At 45.8% G+C, this 15,797-nt stretch overlaps 1 protein-coding gene across 1 annotated transcript in view; it reads left to right on the top strand.

Moving 5' to 3' along the window:
• Positions 1-15,797, top strand: part of CPVL (carboxypeptidase vitellogenic like) — a 1,169,046-nt gene that overhangs the window by 115,783 nt on the left and 1,037,466 nt on the right. Inside the window, exon 3 of the mRNA XM_044066818.1 lies at positions 9,930-10,048. Within this exon, the coding sequence (XP_043922753.1) occupies positions 9,930-10,048 (119 nt within the window). The remainder of the gene's footprint in view (positions 1-9,929; positions 10,049-15,797) is intronic.

The following is a 15,797-nucleotide window of genomic DNA, read 5'->3' as shown; positions in this document are numbered from 1 at the left end:
AGGTCTTTAAAATCTGGTAGACGCCGCCTGGATGACTGACTCAGGAGATCTGGATAGTAGTCAAAAGTCCAGGGCAGATGTGCCAGATGAGGCTAGGGGAAAGGGAAGCAATGATGATTACTCTGGTCTTGCACCTTCTGGCTTTCTGAATAAATTTCATTATAAATGGTATGGGTGGAAAGGCATATAAAAGAACCGGAGGCCAATTGTTGACTAGAGCATCTCTTGTTGACTGACCCTGTAGAGGGATCAGGGCAAAGTAAATGTTGCACGTGTTGTTTAAGTATGAAGCAAAAAGATTGCAGCAAGGTTGGCCCCAGTGACTGAATATTTTGAGTTGAGGGACCACTTGTGAAGTAGAAGAATGGACATGCTCAGTTTGTCTGCTAGAAAGTCCCCAGGATGTGTGTTGCTATGAGAAAGTGACAGGAAGATATCACCCATTGCCACACTCGTATGGCTTCCCAGCAAAGTGGATATGAGTGGGTTCCCCCTTGCTTGTTGATGTACCAGACTACTGCCAACTTATCTGTCTGGATAGAAATCATACCCTTGAGAAGACAGTCCTGAAAGGCCTGCAACACAAGGAGGACTTCTCTCATATTCAAGATACAGATGTGAAGATTGACCTCCATGTGTAATCAAGAGCCTTGGAATGTCTTCCCTTTGAAATGTCCCCACCCCTACCCCTGAGGGAAGCATCCACAGTTACTGTAGCCACTGGAGGTGATGGGGAGAATGGTCAACGTTCGACACAACTGAGGTGGTTCTTGACGGAACACAATCTTTCAGAACTTCTGATCCAGATGTTCATTTCTTGTGAAGGTACAAATAGGGCAACCTGTACCATAGCAGATGATTTCCAAATGGCTGTCTCATGCCATTGCCTTTTGTTATTCCCTTCACAATAAAACTATTTCAGGTAGGCTTACGGCTAACTCTATCAGGGCATTGGCTACATCTGTGGGTTTTGGGAAAGGGTTGGATTCTAGATGCAGCAACTTGGTCCTCTGTGCATACATTTACAAAGCACTATAAATTAGAGTCCTTCTTCAAGTCTAAGATCAGCTTTGCTGGGACCATTCTTCTGTGGCTCCTGGACACTTCCCCCTCTTGTTGGTTAAGCTATGGTAATCTAGCTGTATAGCTTAGGCTACTGCACCAGTCGTCATAATGATGATCATAGTTGTGTAGGTAAGCTTACCGTCACAGTAGATATTCGAATGATCACTGCTGCACTTGCTGCTCACCCCCTATTTCCTCATTATTTGTCATTTTTTTCCTTTTTGACAGGGTGTGAACATGAATTTTTTTCCTTTTCCTGTCATTGTCCTGTCAGGGCTATAGTCTTTTCCTATTAGCATAAAAGCATTGATGGACTTGGCTCCTGAACCTGAATCATCTCTATTCAAGCTAGCTAGTGGTTTGGGTGGATGTGAAGCGTCCTGAAGCTTTGGAAGCTGCCCAGCTGTTCTATCCTGTACAGGATAGAACCCATTAGATAAGGTTACTTACAAAAGTGATAATTTGAACATCTACTGTCATGGTTCTTTACTTACCCTTCTATAATTTCCTAAATTTACCAATTTACATTGCTAATCACTAAAGTATCTGCACACCCCCCCCCCCCCTCCCCAATGCACCAGGTCACTTAAGACGGCCACTAAACTCAAAGTTATACTGAATTTAAATGAAAAAAATAACATTAAAAAGCAATATATGGACTACAGCTCCCATTCATTTCACTGCTTAAAAAGGTTGCTGATTTCAAAATGGGAAGTAGTAGTTACAAATAAATAAAACACCTATTGCAGCCAGTCAGCAAATTGCAAGTGAGCCAGATTCTATGATGATAAGCTAACTGAAAAATGAAATTTAAAGCTAGCAAATTCTAGAATAACCCTCACTCCACTACTGATGTGAATAAAAGTTAAGTATCTCATAAATAGAATAGAGAGAGACCCACAAGCATGCATTTGTAAAAACCTTCAAAACTGTCTGAGGTCCTGTTCAACAGAACCTATGAAATTACCATAGCCCATTGAAATAAATGGAAACAGTAATTCAGACCTGGTGAGGGAGAGAACACAAGCAAAATACATGCATGAGGGTCTCGTCTTGTGTAATATTTGAACTGTATGATTGTCGTTCTCTACTCAGGGCTCGTTCTTTGCCATTTGTTCCTTAACCCCCACTGTACAAGATGGTTTTATACACACGTGTCGTACGTGTTGCTTTGGATTGTTTGTGTGTATGTGCATATGTCTGTCTCTCTAGATATATATTTACATTTGTGTAGATATACAGTGTTGATCTGTCAGGGGACTTCAGAAAAAAAGACAAGCAGTCATTCATTACTTGTCTGTATTGGAGTAACTGAGATCTGAGTGTTGCATTCAGATGTATACTGACTGCATTATCAGTGCATCAGATAAGTATTTTATTATATGGACACATTTACCAAATCAAAGCTGATATTTATGTTAAAGGCAGATGTCCCGAGAGTGTTCCACACAGTACCATCTAGAGTCTGTACTGTAGATATTTGGTTTAATTTATTCATTTGTTGTACTGTGCACCTAATATGCTCCTGGTGATGAAATTACAGCACCATTTAATAGTATGGTTATAATTTGACAACTGTAATGCAGTAAGCATATAGTCTGTTTAGGACTATAGTCCATTTAATGTATAAATTCTTGTTTGAAATTCTGGATTGTGGTGTTTTCTAGTATTGATTCTGAAAACTTTGAAAAGTCAATCTTTGAATACCTATAAATTAACAGTGTAACTTTATTCATATGACATATCTAAGTATTTTGTCCAGAGCTAAAAGAGATTTGATTTGGTGTTTACACAAGGTTATTGAGGCTTGAAATATATTATTTAAATTGAATCTGACTGTCTATGAAGATTCCTAATTATAAACTGGAAGACTACTCTGATGTTCATCGTGCATACAGCTGCAGTCATTACAGATGGGTTCTCCTGCTGTCAGGCGGGTCCTCGGTCGGCCGAATTCCAAAGTCTAGGTCCGGCGTCGGTTGTTGTCGCCTTCTTCCCTGATGTCAGTGCGACAGGGGTATATAAGACACAGCCGACGCCATTTTCTTCAGTCTTTTTTGCCGCGCGGCGTCCGAAGCAGAAGCAGTTCGCAAGTGCTGGTCGGCGAGCTCCTGAAATTATGAAAATTTGGAAACCGAAGTCTTCTTTAAAGCTAAGTACCCCGTTGGGGAAACTTTTCTTGCCTCAGACCGATGTCAGACAAAGTTAACAATTGTATTTCTTGTGGGAAGCAAATACCGCATAAGGAATTCCATTCCCTCTGTATTCCTTGTTTAGGCCCAGACCACGACGTCTCGGGCTGTCGCTTTTGTGCTACTTTTAATAAACGCACTATTAAGCGTCGGGCGGAGTTCGCCCAGCACTTTTTTGGTAAAGCTTTTGACTGTAAAATGTCGTCTGAGAATCCGACTACCGTTTTGTCCAAAAAACGCAAGGACAAAGACCGACACCACACCAAAGCCGGCTACACGTGGTCCGGTTCTCAGTGAGGCGCCTACACAGCCCCTGACTACCGACGACACTTCTCTGGTGGTGTCCTCTGTAACCGAGACCGCAGGTTCCTCGGCCCACACCCTGACTACAGCTACCGAAGCCACTGTGAGTGTTGAGCCTCTTAATGTGGACAGGTCTACTTCCACCCATGGTGTCTTCAGACCTTCTTCTTCCTTTTCCATCAAGGCCTTTACTAAGTCTAAATCAGCCATGCACTCCCAGAGGCCTGTTGCACAGGGCCCATCTCCAGGCCCCATGCCTAAAAAACAGATGCTCAAAATGGCTGAGGATTTAATTACTCTTATCAGGGTTTCCCAACCCCCCCAGACAAGAAACCCAGAGTGGAGGAAGAATCTCCCTCTTCTGACCAGGGCTCCATTATTTCAGAACATTCTGATGAAGAGGAGCATTCGTACTCCCCTTTTGAAGATTCTGATGCAGAACAGTCCATTCCTTCTGTATCCCCCCCAGAGGATTTCTCATTTGGGGAAACCTTGCATACCTTGAGGGAACACTTCCATTGGGAAGGCCAGGATTTTTCAGATTCCAAGAAAAGGCTTAGGGAATTTCTACTGCTACCTCAGCACAGACCTCTGGCTATACCGCCTGTCTTGGACATACTTGATGCTGTTTATTTGGAGGCTTGCCTTAATCTGGATTCCCTGCCTCCAGCCCCAGTCAAGCCTGATAGGTACTACAGAGTTCCTAACTCTCACCAATTTCTTTACAAAAGCCATAATGCTGACCCAGAAGCCATTTCTCAGGGCCCCAAGGGAATGAAGGCCTCTACTGCTAAGAACCCATTACCTTCCAAAAGAGAGTCTAGATCCAGAGAAAGGTGGGGAAAAAAGGTATATACCTCGGCGACCCTAGCCATGATGGCTTTAAATTGTCAGTTCCATATGCTTAAATATCAGCAGTTTCTGTTATCACAATTAAAGAATAAAATGTCACAACCTGAACAACCAGATCTGAAGGAGTTACAGGATATGATGCATAGTGCAGAACAAGTGGGTAAGCACACCTTACAATGTGGTTATGATGCTCTAGAGGCCTCAAGTAGAGCTGCAGTTACAGGATCAGTCATTCGTAGACATGCCTGGCTTAGGGAACAAACCTTGCCTGATCATGCCAAAGCAAAATTACTAGATGCTCCTTTACAAAAGGATGCATTATTTGGTACTAATGCTGAGGAAATACTAAGGAAAATGGAAGAAAAAGCTAAATCTATGCAAACTGTTAAGGCTTTTCTACAGGTACAACCACCACGTTTTAGTAGAAATTGGCCTTCAAAAAACTGGTCCTTTCCAGCCATGGACAAGCCCCAAAGAGGTAGATACAGATGCGCAAGGAGCAGAGGACAATCTCAAGGATCATGTAGAGGCAGACAATGGCAATCTCCAGCATCAAGAGGTGGCGAAGACAGTGCACAGCAATACAGAAAACAAACCCAATGACTTTCCCCTTTGCATGCCAAGCAAGGCTCAAGTGGCAGCACCGTTGGGAGGAAAGCTAGCATTATTTTCAAAAAATTGGCATATTGTCACAAAAGACAAATGGATTCTGGACATTATAAACAGAGGCTACAGATTTCATTTTCACACTCTTCCAAAAATGAGAGGCATGCCGAACCTGCCACACAATCAAAGGGCAGAGGCTTAAATACAAATTTCAAAGCTCATGCACATGAAAGCTATTCAAGAGGTACCTACTCACGAACAAGGTCAAGGTTTTTACTCCAGACTATTCCTGGTACCAAGGAAGGGAACCGATTGGAGACCCATTTTGGACTTATCCATCCTAAACACATTTCTACTCGTACCAAAATTCAAGATGCTCACCTTACAGCAGCTTCTTCCCATGCTGGGCAAGGGGTCTTGGCTGGTAACATTGGACCTCAAGGAGGCATACCTGCATGTCCCAATCAGACAAAGCTGCAGAAGATACCTCAGATTTCTTGCAGGTTCAATCCACTATCAATTCTCTGCATTGCCCTTTGGCTTATCTACTGTGCCCAGAGTATTCACGAAATGCCTGGCATCAGTAATTGCCTACTGCAGACTTCAAGGGATACAAATATACCCTTATTTGGATGACTGCCTGATCCAAGCGGACAGCAAACACATACTTCTGGAACATCTGGCTTATGTGACACAGTTATTGAATTCTCTGGGATACACAGTCAACAAAGAGAAATCCAGGCTAACACCATCTCAGAAAATAATTTTCCTGGGTGCCAACTTGGACACAAACACTCAGATGGCCTATCTTACGCCAGAAAAACAGGGGCAACTAACTCAGTACTACAAGATACTAGCAAATTGTACCAGGCTAACTGCAAGGAAAATCCTGCAGGCTCTGGGATTCATGGCATCTTGCATTCTTCTAATCCCATGTGCAAAGTTGCATATGAGGAAACCTCAATGGTACCTAAAAAATCTATGGTCTCAACACAGCCACAGTTTGGAAACAATAATACCACTAATTCCATGTTTGCAAAAGGAATTTCTATGGTGGGCTCAAGCATGCCAAACAAACGCAGGCCTACCATTCTTCAAACCTCAAGCAAATCAGGTCATCACAACAGACGCCTCAGACTATGCCTGGGGGGCACACATGGCAGGCAGGTGCATTCAGGGAAAATGGTCCCAAAAGGAAAAGCACCTTCACATCAATCAAAAGGAAATGCTAGCAGTGATAAATGCAATTACAGCTTTCAAGTACCTCCTGCAACCAGGGCAATTATTAATAAGAACAGACAACACCACAGTAATGTGGTACATAAACAAACAAGGAGGAACACATTCATACCCCCTGTGCAGGCTGGCCATGTCACTTTGGAACAGGGCTCTGGAATGGCAAATCGAGCTACAAGCGCAGTATGTGCCAGGTATGGAAAACACGCTGGCAGACAATCTAAGCAGAAATATGACAGACCCTCACGAATGGAAGTTGCGTCCTCAAGTGTTTACAAAGATAATTCAAGCCTGGGGAAGTCCAGACATAGATCTTTTTGCCTCCCACAAAAATCATCAATTGACAAAATTCTGCTCAAGGACATTTCATCCAAAGGCCTGGAGAGTGGACGCCCTTTCTTTCAGTTGGGCAGCACTGACAGTTTACGCCTTCCCACCTCTTCCTCTACTGCCCAAGGTGCTTTTGAAAGCAAGAGCAGACAGACCAAAGATGATACTGATTGCTCCAGACTGGCCAAGACAACACTGTTACCCACTCCTGAGGAGTCTAACACGTTCTCCTCCCTGGACCCTACCTCTAATGCCTCTTTTTCTGACTCAGCACAGCTACAAAACTCTTCACAGTCAGCTGAAAACACTCAATCTGGCTGCATGGAAAATTCCTTAACACCACAACATACCCTACTCTCCAAGGAGGTACAGGATGTCATTTTGGAAGCCAGAAGGCCATCTACTAGAAAAGCATACTCCGCAAAATGGAAACGGTTTTGCACTTGGAATGAGAAAAAGGACCAGGATCCTAGAAAACTGAATTTGCCTCAGATATTACAGTATCTAACTGAGCTGCTGAACAGTGGACTTTCATTCTCCTCCTCCAAAATCCATACCTCAGCCATTTCTGCAGAATACAACACAGACCCACCCTTATTCTCTCACCCTCTCTTAAGACAGTTCCTCAGAGGGGCTAAGAATAAAAGACGTCCAAGGAAACGACCAATCCCAGCCTGGGATCTTAATTACATTCTAGAAAAATTAACATGGTCTCCTTTTGAACCAGCTGCCTCAACAGATTTGCAATATTTGTCCTGGAAAACAGCTTTCCCTCTGGCTATTACCTCCGCTCGTAGGGTCTCAGAATTACAAGCCCTCATGGCTGTGCAGCCCTTTCTCATCTTCCATCAGGACAGGGTTTCCCTACGAACCAACCCGTCATTTATGCCAAAGGTAGTATCCAGGGTAGCCTTAAATCAGGCCATACATTTACCTACCTTTTACCCCAATCCTCAAAACAAAGGGGAAAGGCTGCTACATTCCTTAGACATCCATAGACAGCTGCGTTACTATTTGGACAGAACAAAGCCGTTCAGGAAATCAGAACAACTCTGTGTCCTATGCTGTAGGAGCCCAAGGGAAGCCAGTTTCCAAACAGACAATTTCAAAATGGATAGGCCACTGCATACGTTTTTGTTACTCCTTTCATGGTAAATCTGTGCCTACAGGCATCGGACCCCACTCCACAAGGGCCACAGCTACCTCTGCAGCCTTCCTCAGAGGAGTTCCTACCAAAGATATTTTGGAGGCAGCCACCTGGAGTTCGGTGCATACCTTCACTAAACACTACCACCTACCTTTATACTCCAAAACAAGAGCAGGCTTTGCCACTGCTGTGTTGCAGGGCATTCTGGCTCCTCCTAATTCCACCTAGTGCCTACCACCCTGTGCGTAGCTTTGGGATTCTACCCATCTGTAATGACTGCAGCTGTATGCACGATGAACATAGTACAGTTTTGTACCTACCATAAATGTAGATGTTCGAGTGCTAATACAGCTGCAGTCCAGGTTTCCCTCTCCTTCCCCTCTTGGTACACACCTAGTGGCTAACTACTCCTCATAAAACCTGTTTGGGTTATCCTTCTATGGTGTATTTGCTTGCAACTACTGAATCTTGATTATATTGCATTGCATGACTATACACAGACATAAATTATGTATTGCCTTCCTTTTGGGGGCACCTGACATCTGGGGCAAGAAAGACTGAAGAAAATGGTGTCTGCTGTGTCTTATATACCCCTGTCGCACTGACGTCAGGGAAGAAGGCGACAACAACCAACGCTGGATCTAGACTTTGGAATTCGGCCGACCGAGGACCCGCCTGATGGCAGGCGAACCCATTTGTAATGACTGCAGCTGTATTAGCACTCGAACATCTACATTTATGGTAGGTACAAAACTGTACTTTTGTTCCATCTGTTTATGTGGGTTAAGGGTTATATGATGGGCTTTATGTTTGGCCATCCGACTTTGAATTAATAATAATATAGGTGCACTCCACCTGAGACTTGTGTGTCATGTTTTGTGGAGTTGTGTTCATTCCTGTCATTACTGGTTGGGAACATAATGCTCAGAACTTGCATTTCAGCATGTCTGCCCATGGAACCCCCTCTTACAATGCAGTCTCATGTCAAAATGTTTTTGAAATGATTCTGCATAGAAAGCTTCCAGGCTTCTTCCTGTCTTAAATTCTTCCACTTAGAGAAGTTTTTTTTTTTCTGCTTATTCTTTTCAACTAGTTGAATGTCTGCTTGCATGTGCACACTCCTTCAGAAGTGCTTTTCGTGCATGTACAGTTGGTTCTTGGAGAGAGGAGAAAATGTAATGGTCATAACGAGACTGGGTTGTGTATCGTATGTGTGTGTGTGTGTGTGTGTGTATTTATTTATATATATATGTATACACACACATGCGTATGTATATGCATGACATGAGAATGGGCATTAGCAGCCCATATGGACTTTCTTCTTATTTGAAGTAAGGTGACCTTTTCTCTGAGTGGGACAGTCATCATTCCTAATGAAATTATTGGCATCAGAAGATGGTCCCTTAAAACTGCTGTTAAGGTTAGTGTTTGTAAACTGCACCTTATTGTAAACAAAGTAAAACGTGAGTAATGTATATAATGAATGTTGCACATACCTTCACACATGAGCACACATGTGCGTACATACACACACACACACACACACACACACACACACACACACACACACACACACACACACACACACACACACACACACACACACACACACACACACACACACACACACACACACACAGAATCACTGTGGTTGGAAGGCCTGTGACCTGGGGAATGTGAAATTGAGGAAGTATGTGTACATATACAGTGGCAAGTAAGCTGATACAGTTTTCAATACATATTCTTTGGTCTGGATTTTTTGTGATTCTTCATTAATGGAAGTTTAATAAAAGGCAATACTTAATCAGCTTGTCTGCTGCATGATCATGCTTTAATGGTGTCTGCAAAAAGAGAGCTGAGATTGGAATTGCTTTACTTGTTGATTGATTTGAAGTCCCTAGTCGGTGGGCTGTATTATCAGCTGCTTGTAAAACAATAAAATGTGGAGTCTGAAGCTGGATGTATGAGGAGAGGTAGGGAAGCCTTCATGGAGAAAATGAAATCCACACCTCATAATTAAACTGTGAAATCTGATAGTTGCTACCAGTTCAGAAGCTTTCAGCATTTTTGTATGTTACAGTTATATGCAAATATGAGTCTTCTTTTGTGTTTGTGTGTGCAGGGATAAGGTTTGCTTTGTTGACAGTGTGCTGTTTACATACTGGAGAGAGAATATATATATATTGTCTCTTTTTCAGCAAGGGAACTGAGTTTGGTGGGCCCACTTCCAGGAGATAATGTGAAGAGCTATTCTGGTTATCTCACAGTGAATGAGACTTGTAACAGCAACCTTTTCTTCTGGTTCTTTCCTGCTCAGGTATGTATTGTTTTTTTAACCTTGTGTAACTACTAGGACATATGTTTAATGTAATTGTTGTTTCATGGGGTCAAACAGACAATAGCAGGAAATGACATGTATTTTCTCATACAAAACTCTCTAAATAGTGATCACTGCACTGATGTATGCCTCAAGGAATTATAATTACTACATATACTATATATAAATATATATATATATATCTATATATATATATATATATATATCTATATATATATATATATATATATATATATATATATATATATATATATATATATATATATATATATATATATATATTGACCAGCCTGATACCACCATCTTGTGTAGGAATTACTTGAGCCTTATTCTACAATTCTTGTTGTGTTTGGTTATCTGCACAGAAAAGTGAGCATAAAACAATATAATCTGAAGTAGTTACTTCATTTGTTCTGCAACCTGTGGGTCTGTGATCCGACCGGCAGCTTTCCAAGTTTCAAGATCCGAGCTCCTAGCTCCTCCCCTCTACCCACAATCTCCTGTCACCACCACACTACCTCAGATCGTTTTTGCCGCGGCTTGAATCACAAGCATCTTGAGAAGAGCTCCTGAGCTTAGTAGCAGGGAAGTTAAAAGAAGAGTGTGTTGAGAGAGTGTTTCTCTGCTCCTTTTTTATTTTCGGGATTGCGTTTTGTTCAGTTAACCCTCCCCTAGGTGTTTGGGTGTGTGAGTGTGTGTTAGGAAAATGGCCGAAGGCCATAAGGCTATTTTTTCTAAGTGCACTGGGTGTGGCCATAAGCTTTCCCCAGCTGATGGCCACACTCAGTGCGTTATATGTCTGGGGGTTGCCCATTTGTCTTCAAACTGCCAGGTTTGCGCAGCCTTCAACCCCCGGGCTGTGAGGGACAGGAGGAACAGGCTTATTCTGGCGGGATTGCTTCCCCCGGAGGAGGCCTCTTCCTCCAAGGTGCAGGCTGCCCAGGTAGCTTCGGCACCCCTGACTCTCTCGACTCAGGCTGGGACTCAACCTCCCACTATTGCCTTGAGTACGAGGGAAGTTCAGTCTTCTCCTTCTAGGGAAAAGCACAGGGAGAAGCACAGACACAAGAGGCGAGCCGAGCCTCATCCCTCGGCTCTGCTATCGAAGACTGTTAAATCACCTCCGAGGGTGTCCGGACCTTCTCCTTCTCTGCTCCGATCCCCTTCCTTCTCACCGGAGCCGGAGGAGGAGCTCCTATCACCCTCGAGGTCGTCGAGACTGCCTTCCAGGCCCGCCTCTACAACCTCCTCTAGATCTTACCAGGTCTCTCTCCGACACCCATATGGACAGGATGATGCCTCGGTTTCTGCAGACCCAAATGCAGATGGGGGTGCTCCTGCCTCCCACCCCACAGGGGAGGGAGTGCAGCTTCAATAATTGCCCCGATTTCTCCTTCTTCAACCCGGATCCGGGTTTTGGAGTCTTAGGATCCAGGCCCTTTCGGAACCGGGGTTTTGTCGGCGCCGGTGGCCCAAGCCTTCTCGACACCGACCATACCCTCGAGTATCTCGGATCCGAGCTCTCGGGGCCGTGGGCCGGGCGTCAGATCCGTGGGAGCGGGTGCATCTTCAGCGCCTCCTATGTTGGAGAACACCTCCCTTTCTGATCTGATGGCTTCAGCTCCGACCCCGATCCCTATCTCTGAGCCGAGGAGACTGCTGTTGGGGCCGGAAGAGAGTAGTTCTCCCTCGGTGTTCGAGGTAGTGGAGAGGGTACTGTCGATGTCTTCCAGGTCCCTGACTCGGGCTTTGGATCCTTCCGCTCCCTCACTGCATACTGGTCTACCTTCCATCATCCTTCCATCGGGACAGCCTGCTCAGACCCTCCAGTTGGTTCCCTCGGAGGAACAAGAGGCTGTTGACGAGCCCTCTTCTGATAGTCCCACAGAGGAGGTGCCTCGTAAATGGACGTGTAAAAGGAGGCACATGGACTCCCCCGAGTCCGTCACCACAGATATGGACTTAGAGGAAAGGGAAGGTTCCCCAAGGTCACCCCCCCGAGGATGTCTCCTTTGGAGACATCATGGAAATGTTGCGTATTAGGGGGGGTGGTCTGCCCAAAAACCTTCCTCGGATGAGTCCGTATTTCTGGAGGCATTTGAAGCGGGCCCATCTACCTCCTGGGTGTCCCCACCGGCAGATCCCCTGGTAGATCTCCTGACTACCAGGGCTTGGCAGGAACCCGACACCGTGGAGCCTATCCCACGCCGGCCGGATAAAATCCTTAGCCCCCCTTCAGATAGGCAGGCTTGGGCCAATGGGTCTCCAGTTGATGCCATGTTGGTGGCTGCTGCCACTAAGAGAGAACCCTCCCAGGAGAGCTCCACGGTCCACCCACCGGACAAGGAGTCCCGTGCGCTGGACCGCATAGGGAAGCGGACCTTTGCCTCAGCAACCTTCTCGGTGAGGGCGCTGAATTATATGGCGCATGTCATCAGGCTGCAATGGGATTTGATCAAGGAATACACTGCAGCTCCATAAGAGTCCATGTCGGTCGAGGACAAAACCGTGTTCTCGACTCGTATGGCCACTCTCAAGTCCATTTCAAATACGTCCATGCGGCTACTGTCTTATGCTACGGAGGGAGCCGCAAGGGCCAGCGGGGCAGGTGTTGTCTTGCGATGCCATGCCTGGCTCCGCCTTTGTAATTTCACGGAACCTTTCAAGGCATCCTTCGCGAACGCACCCTTTGACTGCTCTTTGCTTTTTGGCAAGACCGTACGCGATACACTAGTCCAAAGCGAGAAGGATGGGAAGATGCTGTCTGCCATCGGAGTCCGCTTCTCTAGCCCCCAACGTTCCTTCTCAAGGAATCAGAGGGGGCAAAATAAGCTGTGGTTCCGCAAGTCTCAGCAATCCTATCCGGCTTTGGACTCCACGCCCTCCAGAGGCAGAGGGGGACAGGGTGGACGCCGGCCCTGAGGCAGAGGGGGACCGCGTAACTTCGGGTCTAGGGAGCCTTTCTCTGAGAGACCCGCGCAGCAGCCCTGAGGGCTTACCCGACTGTCCAGCTCTGGAGGCAGTCGGGGGGCATTTAACGAAGCACCTGTCAATGTGGGAGTCCATCACGAACGATCGATGGGTGCTCCGAATTATATCCAGAGGCTACAAAATTCCCTTCCTATTTCGCCCTCCCTCAGGTGGTCGCCTCCCCGATGTCCCACCCAATCAAAGAGAGGTGGCTACCGTAGAGATTTCAAATTTGTTAGGAAAAAGAGCCATCCAGCGGGTCCCCCCAGACCAATCCAGATCGGGCTACTACTCAAGGTTCTTTTTAGTGCCAAAAAAGACGGGGGACCTCAGGCCCATTCTAGACTTGTCCGCCCTGAACATGTTTGTCCCCAAAGAAAAGTTCCAGATGGTCACTCTACAATCTATTCTCCCCTTAATGCAGGAGAACGACTGGATGTGCTCCATAGACCTCAAGGACGTGTACTACCACATTCTAATGGACAGACGGTCCAGGAGGTTCCTCCGCTTCCAGCTAGGAGCCAGTCATTACCAGTTCAGGGTCCTTCCGTTCGGACTCACCTCAGCCCCCAGCTCAGCCCCCAGGGTGTTCACCAAAGTCATGGCAGTGGTTGCGGCCCACCTGAGGCTTCAGGGCATAAGGGTCTTTCCGTACCTAGACAACTGGCTCCTCACAGCAACCAACAGGCATCAAATTTGTACCACAAGGGACTATGTTCTGTCTCTTGCCGACAGCTTGGGCATTTCAGTCAACATACCGAAGTCTTTTCTTCATCCTGTGCAAGCATTAGATTTCATAGGAGCCAGGCTAGATTCCTGATCCTCTCGGGCCTTCTTGACCTCGGACAGGCTGTCCAGCCTCTCACTCCAAGTTTTGGCTCTTCTTCGCACCAAAGCTCCGCCAGCGGAGTTAGTCCTGAGAGCACTAGGCTCGATGGCAGTGGCTATCGGCCTCTCTCTCCATGCTCGCCTAAGGATGCGTATATTACAGTGGACACTCCAAGTTCAGTGGTCACTGTTACACCACCCATTGAACACCCCCATTCCCCTGAGCAGGCTTTGCAGGGAATCCCTCCTTTGGTGGCTTCACTCCCCAGAACTCCGGCAAGGGAGACCCTTCGTGATTCCCCCTCCCCAGGCCACGTTAACCACGGATGCTTCTCGCCTAGGGTGGGGGGGGGGGCATTGTTTGGACAGAAACGTCCAAGGCACGTGGACCTTGTCGGAGACCGCCTTGCACATAAATGTTCTGAAGATTAGGGCAGTGCTTCTAGCGTTGCAGGCTCTCCAAGACCTTCTACTTCTAGGAGCGATTGCAATACAGACAGACAATGTCAGTGGTCTGGTATATAAACAAACGAGGTGGAACCAGATCCTACCCTCTTTGTCGAGAAGCCACGAGAGTTTGGGAATGGGCGATATCCACCAACCGCTTTCTGATAGCAACGCACATTCCGGGATGATCCAACATTCTGGCGGACAAATTGAGTCAAGTGATTCTCAGTCCTTATGAGTGGTCTCTAAATCCAAAAGTTGCGAAGGAAATTTTCCACAAGTGGGGTTGGCCTCACTGCGATCTTTTTGCTACCCTACAAAACACAAAATGCAGCGAGTTCTTCGCAATTCTTCCCCCAGAAGGGGAGAGCCCCAGAGACGCTCTGATTCATGCTTGGCCTCCCGGTCTACTCTATGCTTACCCCCCACTTCCGCTCATGGTGAAGTTCATTCAGAAAGCCGCATGGTTGGGGAGCAAATTTATCCTCATAGCCCCATTCTGGCCTCGTCAAATCTGGTTTCCATACCTGCGGTCTCAGTCTCTCCTCCCCTTTAATCCTGGATCCCATTCCAGATCTGATATCGCACCCAACAGGGTGCCCAACACCAAACCTGGTAAACCTCATGCTCGCGGCTTGGTTGATCCAGTTCCACTAATGGCAAGGACTCCCGGTATCTCGTCACCAGTGAAAACTATTCTGGTAGCGGCTCATAAACCGTCCACCAGGAAAATCTATAATAGCAAGTGGAAACGATTTTCTATCTGGGCTAACAGCCAGGGTCTCAACCCTGTTACTGTTCCGATTCCTACAGTCTTGGATTTTTTGTCCATGATATTTGAACAAGGGGCCAGTGCATCAACGGTAAAAGTACAGTTGGCAGCAATATCCCATTTTCATGTGGGAGATGGATTAGGATCTCTAGCATCTACAAAATTGTGTAAGACATTCTTGCGTGGCGTTTTCCTTCACAAGCCACCGGTGAAATCCGTGACTCCCCCTTGGGACTTAACCTTTGTTCTGCAAGCCTTAACGAAACCTCCTTTTGAACCTGCAGCTTCTGTACCCCTTAATTTTCTGTCCTGGAAAACAGCATTCTTGGTAGACATAACTTCTGCTAAAAGGGTTTAAGAGCTCCAAGCTTTGTGCATGAAACCTCCCTATCTTATTTTTCATAATGACAGAGTCTCTCTCAGGACTAACCTGTCTTTTTTACAAAAGTGGCATCTGTGGCAAATATCAATCAGACTATCAATCTGCCAGTGTTTTTCAAGAATTTTCAAAATAAGGGAGAATACATGTTGCGTACACTAGATGTACATAGACAGTTGCGTTTTTACCTGCACAGGACCAAAGACGTTCGTAAGGCTGATCAACTGTTTGTGTCATTTGCTCCTTCATCCATGGGAAAACCTATATCCAAAGTGACACTGGCTAATTGGATTTGTCAATGTATTTCTCAGGCTTATAAGGCATCGGGCAAA

This window comes from Protopterus annectens, chromosome 3.part1 (assembly GCF_019279795.1).
Source record: "Protopterus annectens isolate FY-2018-M chromosome 3.part1, PAN1.0, whole genome shotgun sequence".
Classification (NCBI taxonomy): domain Eukaryota; kingdom Metazoa; phylum Chordata; order Ceratodontiformes; family Protopteridae; genus Protopterus; species Protopterus annectens.
Note: the sequence above shows the minus strand (reverse complement) of the source record. Positions and strands in the feature narration are given on the sequence as shown.